The sequence below is a fragment of the Hevea brasiliensis genome, chromosome 16 (genome assembly GCF_030052815.1).
Source record: "Hevea brasiliensis isolate MT/VB/25A 57/8 chromosome 16, ASM3005281v1, whole genome shotgun sequence".
NCBI classification, from domain to species: domain Eukaryota; kingdom Viridiplantae; phylum Streptophyta; class Magnoliopsida; order Malpighiales; family Euphorbiaceae; genus Hevea; species Hevea brasiliensis.
In genome coordinates this window covers 47,925,194-47,938,423 of record NC_079508.1, presented here as the reverse complement: position 1 = coordinate 47,938,423, position 13,230 = coordinate 47,925,194, and the positions used below count along the sequence as shown (strand labels likewise).

At 34.2% G+C, this 13,230-nt stretch overlaps 2 protein-coding genes and 1 non-coding gene across 4 annotated transcripts; all 3 read left to right on the top strand.

Moving 5' to 3' along the window:
- The first annotated feature begins 864 nt into the window (after positions 1-864).
- LOC110671328 (uncharacterized) lies at positions 865-2,074 on the top strand. Its single transcript, XR_009144824.1, has 2 exons — positions 865-1,071; positions 1,429-2,074. It is a non-coding gene; the product is annotated as an uncharacterized LOC110671328 (transcript).
- Positions 2,075-2,494: 420 nt separating this feature from the next.
- On the top strand, positions 2,495-3,940 carry LOC110671358 (auxin-responsive protein SAUR63-like). Its single transcript, XM_021833796.2, has one exon. It carries the CDS (start codon positions 3,093-3,095, stop codon positions 3,540-3,542), a length of 450 nt encoding a protein of 149 aa, XP_021689488.2. The 5' UTR covers positions 2,495-3,092; the 3' UTR covers positions 3,543-3,940.
- A 331-nt stretch (positions 3,941-4,271) lies between these two features.
- On the top strand, positions 4,272-13,074 carry LOC110651790 (carboxypeptidase SOL1). 2 transcript variants are annotated; one of them, XM_021807202.2, is made up of 15 exons: positions 4,272-4,796; positions 4,938-5,010; positions 5,134-5,229; positions 5,382-5,412; positions 5,538-5,594; positions 6,145-6,240; positions 6,913-7,035; positions 7,778-7,882; positions 8,769-8,815; positions 9,568-9,693; positions 10,277-10,379; positions 10,503-10,565; positions 10,966-11,049; positions 11,529-11,592; positions 12,592-13,074. In XM_021807202.2, exons 1-15 carry the CDS (start codon positions 4,697-4,699, stop codon positions 12,888-12,890), a joined length of 1,467 nt encoding a protein of 488 aa, XP_021662894.2. In that variant the 5' UTR covers positions 4,272-4,696; the 3' UTR covers positions 12,891-13,074. The 2 variants fall into 2 exon arrangements, with proteins under 2 accessions (XP_021662894.2, XP_021662895.2); XM_021807203.2 differs by lacking the exons at positions 4,272-4,796; positions 4,938-5,010 and having other exon boundaries at positions 5,359-5,429.
- The last annotated feature ends 156 nt before the right edge of the window (positions 13,075-13,230 follow it).

Below are 13,230 nucleotides of genomic sequence, written 5' to 3'. Positions count from 1 at the left end.
AATCAATGTTGGAGTTCAAATGTAAGTTTTCATCAAATTAAAATGAAGTAAGGAAGGTGTATTTATAGTCCCAAATCATTTTAGACCGTTTGAAACCCTTTTGGAACGTTATACACACTGCCCAAGACAAAATGGCCGTTATTTTGTCCTTTTGTGCAAAGTTGAGCAGCTTTGATCAATTAGCAAACTAATGAAGTTTTGGTAGCAGTCAGTAAACTGGTTAGTAAACTAACGTTTTTAGCAAACACATTAGCAAACTAAAAATTTTGGCAAACCAGTTAGCAAACTAAGTCAACAGCTGCATGTCTCAACTTGCAATGTAAAATGATTTAGACCTTAAAAAATGTTTCAGTAGTAGTGTCCAAGGTCATGATGAGAAAAAGTAATCAGAAAATAAAATTTTATTTTTGAGCTCCATATGACTAAATTCCCATCCATTCTTTTCATAATAGATCTAAGACTCAAACTATGCATTTCATAACTTTTCTTTGAGTCTTGGCTTCCATAGTCTTGTCCTTTTCTCATTTTGGATTTGTTTTGAAATGCCTTTGAGTATCCTTTCTCCTTAGATACAACTTGAAAGGTTCTTTATGCACAAGACAAAGAATCTACACATCACTTTGAAGTTGGGTTAGATAGATTCTCTTTGAGTTTTGTTATCATCAAAATCAATGCTCATTTTGAGCTACACGGGGTCAACATAAATAATTTATGGACTGAAAAATAAATGGACTAAATAATAAATTTTTTCAAAATAAAGGACTAGTAATTAACTTAGATAATAATTTTTCCAATTATTATAAAGAAAAAAAAAAGGTGCTAAAGGGACAAACTGAATCAAGAGTAAGAGAATCTCTCATTCTTAGAAGTAAGGCATCCAAGATTGGATCCGTTTCTGCTGGATAAGGCCCTAATATTCTATGATCAAGACAAATATGGCTCATCGTTCACTAAGAGCATTTGACAGCATGTGAAATATCCAAGGAGGGGTTTGGGGTTCACTTTGTCTCGTTTGGATATAGATGTGTGCTTCGCCGCTCTTTCTCTACGCATTAGAAATCATTAGATAAGGTTTATCTTATTCAAGACAGAATTTTACTTCTATTATTGTATGTTCGCAACTTGTTTGTATCTGTTCTTGATGGTATAAATCAACTTGACCATTTTCCCTTTTGTATTCAAGCTAGCTATAGCTAGTGCATAACCGTACTCTTAGATCCTCTCCTATAGTAATTATACCCTTTTTCACTTGTTTCTTGTTTCTTGCTGTATTTCATAAGCTTCCAACTGATAATCGGACAGAATTGAGGATAATGTGTTGATCTCATTCGGCTGCAATAGAATATATTATAAAGAACTTGCTTCCATATAATAAGTATTATTTCTTTTCTAGTCTCTTTGAAATGCCAGAATGATTTGTTTTTCCAGTAAATCAAAGAAAGTAGGAGCGATCAACTGCTGCTCTAGTGCATATTCAGTGCCTGCTGCAAAGGGTCATATTGTTCTCTACACTTCTGATCAAAGGCGCTTTGTAGTTCCATTAGTTTATCTTAACAATGAGGTCTTCAAAGAGCTCTTAGCATTATCTGCAGAAGAGTATGGGTTGCCAAGTAACGGACCTATCACATTACCATGTGAAGCACCTTTGATGGAGCACATCATCAACTCAATTCAACAAGCTATAGCTAAAAGTCTTGAGAAACAGTTGCGCCTGTCAATTACTGCTTCCTGCTGCACTTATCGGTATTTCATTTCCATGGAAAGCTGAAAGACATAAGCTAACTGCAACCCTGTAATGAATCAATGGAGGAAGGCTAAAACCTGCTTTGTAAATTACAAATGCTTTCCCCTACATTGAGAAGTTGTGTTTCACTGTAACCAACATTTAGCTAATAATCAACTTTCTTGAAGGGCTTTCAGCTCATGTTGTAAGCTTTTATCGGCTTATCTTCTATTTTTGTGGCTTATATCTGAGTTCTGATTATGAGATGAGAAGTTTTGGAGCCATTTTTAAATAAAATCATTTAGCAGAAAGACATGTCATATATGAAGTCCTCCTCTTTGCTTCCCTTGATACGCTGACTATTAAAACAAAAGGAGGTGTATGACAGCCCCTCATATCTACTCATCACATGGTTTTGCTTCTTTTCTTTCACTGTGTTTGTGAATATATAAGCATCCAGATTCCATTGCCTCTAGATACCCACAGAAATACTCAAGCGCGCAGTGTTATAAAACCCAAAGGTCTCTTTTGCTTAAAAATTCAACCTGTGCCGCTGCTTGATTTAGGGAATAATCTATGCATTGTGAGCTAAAATTTATGTTTGCTTGCACAATATTAGTTATTTTCCAATTTCCAAATACAATATGTATGGGATAATAGTCTACCATCAGTTACTGTATGACAATTGCCTAAAGTTTACTTGTGTTTCTTGAGTCAGTCTCTGAATAGTCTAGGCCATTAGCAGTAGAAATTAAACACAATAATAATGATAAACTCTCTATAAAAATGTGATAACATTATACAGCAATTTTTTGAATAAGGTTTTCTATTATTTCTTAAGAACTCCAATCTTATCCAAGTAGGAACCTGGGAGCCACCTCTTCCTACCTCTTGTCAGGCAGTTCTTCGACATGTTAGGTCTAACACACGGTTCTGCGATATTTATGTACAGAAATCAAGCAAGCAACACTCTGCCAACTTGCAAAAACCATTAAGTAGATAATGGTATTGACAGTAATTTGTAATGAGTTTCTGTGGTTCTTAGGGTTTGTTGGTATTTGGGACCCATTTGTTGTTAGATCACTCTGCAGAAGATGATATGTCTTGTGTGATTCACCTTCTATGCTCCACCTTGGTGTTTAGATTGCCAAACAAAAACAAACATGCCTGCCCCTTTAACATCTGCTCATCACATGGTTTTGCTTCCCATGTTACATTGCTTTAGGAGCCTTCATTTAAGGAACAGCCTCTGGCTTTGTACATATATAATCAACTCATTTCATTACCTCCTGCATATCAAAAACTAGAACTGAGTGTTCTAAGAATAGAGCCTTCCTTTTTCTACCATCTTAAAAGCAAAATTGACAAGATGATCAGTGCCAAGAAACTTATCAAACTGGCAAGGAAATGGCAGAAGCTGGCTTCCCTTAGGCGGAAAAGAATCACAATGCCAAGAACCACCTGTGAGATAGTGGATGCAGAAAGTTGTAGCACATCATACCCAGTTGAGAATGGTCACTTTGTGGTGTACTCGATTGATCAAAAACGCTTTGTGCTTCCTTTGGAATATCTTAACAATGATGTTGTAAAAGAATTATTCGAGCTTGCAGAAGAAGAGTTTGGATTGACAAGCAACTGTCCTCTCATACTGCCATGTGATTCAGGCTTTATGGAATACATAACTGATCTAATACGAAGGCGTATGACTAAAGATGTAGAGAAAGCATTGTTGATATCCATGGCTAGCATTGGCTGCTCATCATCTTTACATTCTCTTCAAGCTGTTACAAGCCAACAGTTACCAATCTGCAGCTTCTAAAACATATGATTTTGTTTTGGTTCTATAATTGATCCACAAAAGTGTACAAATATATATTTATCTATGAGAAATATTTCAAAGATTCTAGTCATGTGATTTTTCTTTAGTTGTTCACATCCTACAATTAAATGCATATGCTACTTTTTGCATATAAAATCAGAACATTCACAACCAATCTGGCAAGCTCAAGCAGGGAATGCACAATGTTATTCATTAGACTTGTTTTTTGGATTTAAAACTGTACTTACATATATATAAAACAAACATGAGCTTGACATGCCAACCACCAAAACTAGTCTTATCACATGGTTTTGCTTCTGCAAATTGAAAGCCACATTCAAGGGACTTGTCTCTGCCCTTGTGAATATATATATACCCACAAATTTCTACTGCCTAAATCCAGCATGTTCTCATCTTAGTGTCTAAAGATCAAGTTCATTATATAATCCCCCTCAAAGAGCATACAAGAAGAACAACAACATGCATGATCAAGTTTATCGAAATTGCAAGAAATGGCGAAAACAAACTGCTCTAAGGAGAAAAAGAATCTCATTACCAAGAAGCAGCGAAAGGGTCATTTCGTTTTTTACAGTGCTAATGGGAGAAGATTTATTCTTCCTTTGTTGAGAGCTTTTTAATTTGGCAGAAGATGAGTTTGGACTGCAAAGAAGTGGCCTCTTACATTGCCATTTGATGCAGCATTTATAAAGCATTTACTTACTTTTCTCCAAAGGCGAGCAGCCAGAGATCTTAAGAAGGAGAAGGCCTTACTCATCTCCATAGCTACAAGTCGTTGCTTGTTATCTTCTCACGTAAATCAAGAACAACACAATCAACATTTCCTAATCCGTAACTTCCAAGTTCTAATGCATATGCCTTCCAATTTAGATACATCTATTTGGGCTCAAAACCATCTACCTTGTACCCGGCCCAAGCCCTTGCATAAAGTCACTTGCTCTTCCACGGGCAATTGCCGCCGACTGCGATCTCCGTCTTCCTCTCTTACCTTCCTCGCCCAGCGTTCAAACCAAAAAAAAAAACAAAAGGAAAAGAGCATGAAATCGATCTAAACCCTCTGATCAAAACAAAATAATAAATGATCACCTGAAAAGCTCAACCAATCCAAATTCACTTTTGTTTTTGGGAATTAGAGAATGAAACTTCTCTTTTCTCTCCTCTTTTTCTCTCTCGCTTTCTCCTCTTTCCTCTCATCATCCGTCGCCAGAGGCGGAGAACGTACTTCTCTATGTTCAGGTATCTCTGTATACACATCAGTGCTTTATTTTATTGGATTCATTGTTATGAAACTTTATTTCTTAAGTTCTCTCGGCTTGTTTGACCAGAATTGGTTAATGATCTCAAAATTTTCATTTGATGCTTTGATGCTCTGTTCAGGCACTAATAATGTCAGTAGTTATGTGAATTATGCTAGGCGGTTTCTTGTTGAGGATGACCAATCTCAGGGAAGGTAATGATTTATTTACGAGTCCATGTCTCGATTTTTGGCTTATTTGTTGATTTGTGGGCTTTTTCTTTTTGAGATGTATTGATATCAAGAGGGTGATTGATGTGGAAAATTTTTGTGTCACAGTGTTGATAAGGCTCGTGGATACTTGACTAACTCTGATCTTGAAAAAGCTGTGAAGGAATTTGGGGAAAGATGCAGTAGCATTTCTAGGATTTATAGGTGATTACTATATATTTTTGCTGTAATAATTGTTAGCAATAGCCAGCTGGAGTTGTGCGTTAAAGGGCCTTTTTTTTTTTGCTTTTAAGGCAATTATGCTGACTTGTGTTCTTTGTTCCTCTCTTTGAGGGATTCTTGGAATGGGTAATCAGTATTGGAAAGAGTGTGAATGGATTTCCACTGGTAATGGTTTCACTGAAGTTAGTTCTTCTCTTTATCTTTCTCTGCTTTCATGTCTTTTTTAGCTGTAATTTTATGCTATTGAGTTGTGTATTTCTAAGTATTTGTTTTTATATTATTGCTTCTAGTGGGTTATAGAGATCTCTGACAAGCCTGGGGCGGAAGAGCCTGAACCTGCATTCAAGGTGAATGATCATGCACGCTCATATACAAGAATGCACCTTTCTTTTTCCTAGTGTTTGTTCTTTTGATTTCTCTCAGTTGTGGAACTTTAATTGTTGAATGTTGGTCTGTTCACATGAACTTAAAATCATTAATTTTGAAATAAAATTCTAACCACTTTATCGAAAATCTCCCCTAAACTTGCTGTTTCTTAAGCAGATAGAAGCTTGATGAGTTTTGAATTCTTTTTTAACAGAGTTCTCAAAATATATATATTTTTTCTCCGGTTGAGTCCTAATTGAACACCATATTAGAAAGCTTTATTGAGTTATGATATAATTAATGTGTGTTAAAATGTTCAAATTCTCAGATCAAGAAAAAGTAAATGTTGAATACTTAAATTAAAAAATCCGTGAAAAATTCAAGGACTTTATATGTTATTATCTCTCTCTCTCACTCTCAAATTCAGAGCGTGTCCCCTTAGGGTTTTCTGTTCTAAATGCAATTTTTTTTGGTTTGATTTCAACATTGTTCATTTTGAGCAAATTGGTGTCTAATTGCTTTATTTTGCAGTATATTGGAAATGTGCATGGAGATGAACCCGTAGGTCGTGAACTTCTGATACATCTTGCTAACTGGATATGTGATAACTATCTGAAGGATCCCTTGGTAATTTCCTTTCTATTCCACATCATGTGATCGTGTTTGATTGGTTATGGTGCCAATTATTCATACGCCTCTATATATTTATTTGTTTTACACCTCTAGTTAACTGCATTTTGTCCTTTGATTTACACTTTTCACTAATATGTTCTTCAATTTTTGGATATTTGGCTACATAATGGTGCTTTCTTTGGATACTTGCATTTGCTGCAGTTGAACTTGAACTAGAACTAGAACTGTTGCAATTGCTGTCTGCATTTTCAGTTTCTCCTTTGCACTTATGACTTTTTGCCATTTTTTTTGGTCTTTACTTGCTACAGTAACCTATCTACCTTGTGCGATATGAATTCAACTTTAATGCTACTAAAGGAGCCTAGTTTGAAACTGAAACAAATATTTGTCCGTTTGTTTTTACATTGCACAAATCTTTGCTGATATCTGCTTTTGCTGCTTCAGAAGATTAAGGGGGTAAAAAAAAAAAACATTTTCCCTTCCTTCAGTTGACGTCTTTGTTAGACATATATTTATTTGCAAGATTAAATTTTTTCTTCTGCTGAACAAAACCTAAGTGAGATAGATGTTTCATGTTTGTCCATCTATGTGAAAATCAATCAATTGTTTCTACTTCTGATATGTTTTCACTACAATGTGTTAATATCTTCATCTGCATCTTTGCAGGCCAGGTTGATAGTAGAAAATGTTCACCTTCATATTCTTCCATCAATGAATCCTGATGGGTTTTCATTGAGGAGGCGTGGTAATGCAAACAATGTTGATCTAAATCGAGATTTCCCAGACCAGGTATCTCTCTTTAATTTAAATTTTCCATTGAATATGGATAAGCAATTAGACTATTTTATGATGGGTAATCAAATTCAATGTTTAGGACCTGTTAGGGTTTTTATTATATTTTCCTTTAATGTGAGTTACAAAATCCTAATGACATAATAAAACTGCAGTTCTCTTGAGCATTGTAGTATATTTGAATGATCTTACAATGTCAGAATACTTCTGATTTGGAATTGATGATTAATTTGCTAGTAAGGCATTAATTTTTTTTCAGTGTTTTTCCGTGAAGTTTCTTTTTGCTTGTATTTCTATTGTTTTAAAAGAAGATAGACCTGAAAGAGGGAGAAATAGAAAAGATGGTTTGAGATTCACAGCGTCACTGAAATTTTTATGTGGAATTGGCTAAAAATTCAGTTTTTATTGGACATATTTCAGGGAAGTTCGGGGTATAATCCTGCCTCTTTAGGTGAAGATTGGAATATAGAGTGTGTCAAGATGGATTGGCGTGTCTTGACAACTTTAATCATCTTATGTACTGGAAGTATTTAGATCCTGGATTTAAATTGTTTGTTCAAGGTTTAGTTAAGGTTGTAAAATCCAGATTGCCATGGAATGGGATGTTCCGATGAATTTCTATGCTTGATATCCTGATTGAACTTGTGGAAAGATTTCATTTCTGGACTTGATTGACTATACTGTTATGCCTTTCATGAAGTCTGATCATATATTGGTTTTACCAACACAAAATTGCCAGTTCTTTCCTTTGAATGGTGACATAAACTCACGACAACCTGAAACAAGAGCAATTATGAATTGGTTGGGAGAGATACATTTCACAGCATCTGCCAGTTTGCATGGGGTAAGGGTTCATCTTTTCCATCTTGTTGTCCTTTTAGTAAAAGCTTACATGTGCTGTAGCCATCGGATATCAAATGCTTGATTTTCTTTTCCTATTACTTGTTAATTTTCTATCTCCTATCAATGTACTGATACAAAATCACTTACTAGGTACTCCTGTCGCATGTGTTGTTGTTTTTGTCATTTTGTTCTCCACAGACAGCTGATATTTCAATTTTTTTAATGTCTAACTCAACAAAATATATTAGGTAGTAGTGAATCACAGACTCACCTTTTCTTTTTTTTTTTTTTAAAAAAAATAATTTGGATTTTTTTTTTTGGAAAACTGGATTTTCCTCCCAATTTGAAAGATATATTGAAATGAAATTTACGGGGTTTGATAGGAAGGAGTCTAGAGGTTGGAAAGGGATATTATGATTTTAAGAATCAGGTTTATCTAAAATCTAAACAGTTATTGCGAGATTAAATTGTTTTGTTTTTGTGTTTGTCATGGGCTTTTACTCATGGTGTATTCAAACAACTGACCTCCAACAAGATTGGAGTGCTAAACCTTGTTGACTTGTTTTTTCTTTGCTTCCTCAAATTGTTTACGGGAGTATAACTAAATATCCCATTTTTATGAATTTCTTCTTTCTCTTTTATCTGGAATTTCTTCTTTTATAAAAAAAGTTAATCACTTGAAGAAGGATGCTTTATGTGAGAGCAGCACATCCTGCTCATTCCTATACAATCTTGATTTTCATCTTCTTGTTTGTTGCTGGGTTCATAAAGTCTATGCCAGCTAATTCAGAAGATGTGATATAGATTGTTTCATGGAGATTTTATATGTTCTAATGGGCAGTTAATAAATAATGGATACTTCTTAATAACAGTCTTTCTATCCACAGGGTGCACTTGTTGCAAACTATCCATGGGATGGTACAGGGGATAAAAGGTAATTATCTGCATTCATGATGTGTCTTCACATCTATCCCACATATTTATACGTGAACCTTCTTCATATTTCAGTTTTCAATCCTTGTACATATATGGAAAAAGAAAAAATTATATGAAGAGAAGAAAGGAGATTTCCTTGGCTCCCTTTGTGATGTGTTATCATGCTATTTACTCATAGTTTATGGTGTCATCTCTTTGGGGAATATTAGACTGCCACCAAAACGACCAATATTAATTTATCTCCATCCCACTTACTTCATATAATTGATCTATGTTTTTATTATTAGGCCATTGAATACTCATCTATTGGGTAGCTTATTGTTCTGTGTCCCATATTTATAGCTTAGTGTAATTACCATGATGCAGCTTTCAAACAATTCTTTCCTTTTGGTGTATTCTTTTGGCTGTATCATATGCTTATTATGGTTTTTGAATTGGCCTTTACATAATTTCTATTAGATGCCAGAGGTGATTTAACAATGCTAGTTTCTTTTACACTGTGATTTTGGCCTTCTGATGCTCTTACTACAGTTGAAGAACTTAAGGCTTCCTAAGTGCTAGTTCTCACTTCTCAGGCATTTGCTATAGTCTTAGATAGTTCATTGTTGACATTTCTTTTTTGAACAGTTTAATGTGATACTTGGAAGCTATTAAATTATTTGCTAATTACAAGTTTCATTTGCTATACAGAGGACTTCTTTTCTTTCTTTTATGCACTTAAGCTTCTCTAAAGTTGTGAAACAATTTCAGGAGAAATTACTATGCATGTCCTGATGATGATACATTCCGGTTCATGGCAAGTATATATAGCCGTTCTCATCATAACATGTCTTTGAGCACAGAATTTCCTGGAGGAATAACAAATGGAGCATCTTGGTATGCCAGCTCTATGGTATTTCTTATTTAGCTTATGATGCTAGAAGTGTATTGAAATGAAGACGTTAATGTCAATGGCGGATCTAGAAATTTTTTTTTCCTGGTGTCAACATATAAAAAATAAATTGTAATATGCCACTAAAAATATAAAAAATATAATACCAATATCTTATAATTAGATTGACCACCCCAAAAAAATCAAGAATTACAGTATTATTAATACTATGAAATAGATCTCTCTTTATATAGGTGACGAAATAGTCATTTATCAATTAATCACACATGTGATTATGTAATTTTATCTTGATAAAATACTATATACTACCCTTTTTTAGTTTTAAATTTCATTAACAGAGGGTTCAATAATTAAATTTATTAGGGGTCAATTTAAATAAATCTATATAAATATAAAGATATTTTAAGTAAAAAGAGGGGTCAATTGACCCCTCATTTGTGTACATGGACGTGGATTGGTCACTGGTTAAAGTCCACAAAATCTGCATTCCTTTTAGTACCACTTCTTTTCATCTTCTTCCTGTCCTCTTTGTCACTCAGCTTTTATCTAAATCAAAACCGGTTGCAGGTACCCAATATATGGTGGAATGCAAGATTGGAACTATATACATGCTGGCTGTTTTGAATTGACCTTGGAGATTAGTGACAACAAGTGGCCTAATGCTGATGAGGTTTAAATTCTGTTAAAGATGTACTTTTCATAATTTTCAGTAACACTCCTATTCATCCCCATTTTGTTATCTTCTACCTTGTAACTATATAGTTGATTAATCTCTTACTAAATTTCTGGGCAGCTTCCTGTACTTTGGGAATACAACAAAATGAGTTTATTAAACCTTGTAGCCAGCCTTGTGAAGGTAGTGTCTTGTTTGATAATTGATTTTTTTTCTCTATTAATTATGGTCATATGATATTCTGCTTTTGAAGTTTCTAGTAGGGTCCCTTTAATTGATTATTTAGTGGGATTGGAGAATCCATGTACAAATGGATTTTCTGCTTTTGTTTTGATATATCTAGACAAACAGGCACACACATCTTAGGTGGAGACTCTATCCCTCCCTGACTGTACATGGTACCCTTCTCCTTTTGTATTTTCTTTTTTTTTTTAGAAGAAACACATTGTTTTAGATATATTTATGGGCACATGAAGATTTTTAGGAATGAGTTTCTCCAACGTTCATGCCAAATATTTCTCCATTGTTGATTTTTAAGAAGTGTTACTCAGATCATTTATCCATACAACTTATTTTCTTAAAGACAGGAGTACATGGAAGGATATTTTCATCTGATGGAGGGAGGCCACTACCAGGTTCTATCATGATCAAAGGAATAAATTATACGGTGTGTTCACAACCATTCAATGTTTATTATTATTGTCACTTGTAGTAAAGTCTATTAAAGGAGTTAGCATCATTAGTTGCCCTCAAAGAGTGGAAATGAGGAAAAAGATTCATGTGAGCTAACCTAACTAAATTGAAATTAAGGTTTAGTTGAGTTGTTCTAAATCTAAAGTCTCTTTAAGTCTTCACAGGTATTTCTATTCTAAAGTCGAAACCATTAGATGATTAACTCTTAATTATTATCCCTATCTCGTGGTTTTTAATGGTCATATTATTGTTTTGTGTCTTCACATAGATTGTCATTTAGTCAATTTACTACTCAGTGAACTTGAGTGGAATATGCAATTCAAAATTTTTTATACCATTTCTGAAACCTGTGAATCAGTCCTCCAGGAAATGTTGCTTTTAGGAAAGTTCTGCTTTGATGTAATGCTTCATTTCTCACATTTTTCTTAGCAATTCTTTGACTGTAATTGACAGATTAAAGCTGGTAGCTTATTTGCCGATTACCATCGCTTGCTTAACCCAGCAGAGAGATATGAAGGTATCCGATATTGTGCACTGATCATATTTTTTAGGGTTTCTTTTTGTGATTAAATCTCAGCAATTCAAGTAATGCATGAAATCTATTTCAAGTGCTTAAAATGGATCTTGAAAGCCAAAAGTAGAACGATAAATCTAATATACTTTTGATGAATTGGGTATGTTGGATGCCAATCTATTTCATTTCATGGCAATACAAAAGTACAGAGCCAAAGAGAAGGTGTCATGACATTGGCAGAATTATAATTGAAAAAAATAGTAAAACATCAATTGAAACCCTTTTTTCATATGGTGAACTATTTAGAGTGCGTAAGTATGAAGCATTGATAATTATTAATCTCAAGAATCATGAATGTAGTATTGACCCACAAATTGATGTTAGCTCAAATGGTACACCCGCAGCCTTGCTGGTAATTGCAAGTGACAGTCATGGATTCAATGGCCCGACCCTTCTCTTAAAAAAAAGTGCTGATCTATCTGGTACACTTCGAAGTCTATGTATAGAAAGTAACAGGGCACAGACATTTTGTAAATAGTCTTTTATTTAAGAATTACTGACCATCACATTGTTCAATAATATACTAAAATTTTTTCCTTTTTTCATACTTCAGCATTATTCTACATTAGTATATACTGTGTAATTGTGTTATAATTCGAATGATCATGTGCATCATGTGTATACTTAAGGGTGTGAGTAAAATAGCTAACAGTTGACCATTTTGAGGCAGCCTCCTCTAAATTGTGTTGCTAAATATTTGTAGTCTAGAACATACCTGTAATCTTTTAATGCTGCAAGTTCAGCTTTTTTATTTTCTTGATGTATTTCGGAGAGCTTTGGAAGTTTGCCTTCTGGTAAAATTTTTCAATAATTGATGTATCATAGTCCCCAATCTCATTCTTCTCTAGTTGTGTTTTCAAGTCTACTCTTAACTCATCTAGATGAACTGATCAGTTATTTTTCCTGAGTTAATTCTGATTTCAATGTGACAAATATCTGTAGTTGTGGCCTCCATGCCGGGGTACAAATCAAAGACCACATGGATCGTGTTAGGAGAATCAGCCATGAGTGTAGACTTTATTCTTGATCCCGAAGTCACAGCTATGGAGAATCTAAGAATTATCTGTGATTGCAGCTATTGTGGCAAGTCCAAGCTTGAAAATTTGTGGGGGTTTCACTTGGAATTTTATTATATTATTTTGATTACCATTTTAGTTTTCCTCTGCGTTCTATTAATATGGAGAATGAGGTTGAACTTCTTAAACCATAGACAGTCGACCAAAAAGTCAAGTCAAGTGTGAGGCACTCACTGTTAACTTGTACTAAATTGTTGTACATTTCAGATAAAAATATACACCTTTTTGTCATTTGCTCATCTATTATGAAGCTTCTGTAAACTTGTTTTGGAACAAGTTTTCCTATGCTGGACATTCTATTTAGTTTATTTTTGTCAATGAAACTGATGAGATCTAACCTTTGTATGTAGCTTTGTGAAGGTAATTGAAATATATATTTTCTGAACTGTAATTGAAATGTACTGAGATGTTTCATATGCTTGATCCACATGAAAATTTTCAGGTTTCCATGTAGAATATTACCTCCAAAGAAACTACAAGCATTTTCCTGCTTGACAGTAGAGAA

Coding starts and splice junctions, on each gene's coding strand:
- LOC110671358 (XM_021833796.2), top strand. CDS start 3,093: ATGATCAGTGCCAAGAAACTTATCAAACTGGCAAGGAAATGGCAGAAG.
- LOC110651790 (XM_021807202.2), top strand. CDS start 4,697: ATGAAACTTCTCTTTTCTCTCCTCTTTTTCTCTCTCGCTTTCTCCTCT. Junction 5,413..5,537: donor GTGTGAATGGATTTCCACTG/GTAATGGTTTCA, acceptor TATTGCTTCTAG/TGGGTTATAGAGATCTCTGA. Junction 10,566..10,965: donor TTGTAGCCAGCCTTGTGAAG/GTAGTGTCTTGT, acceptor ATTTTCTTAAAG/ACAGGAGTACATGGAAGGAT.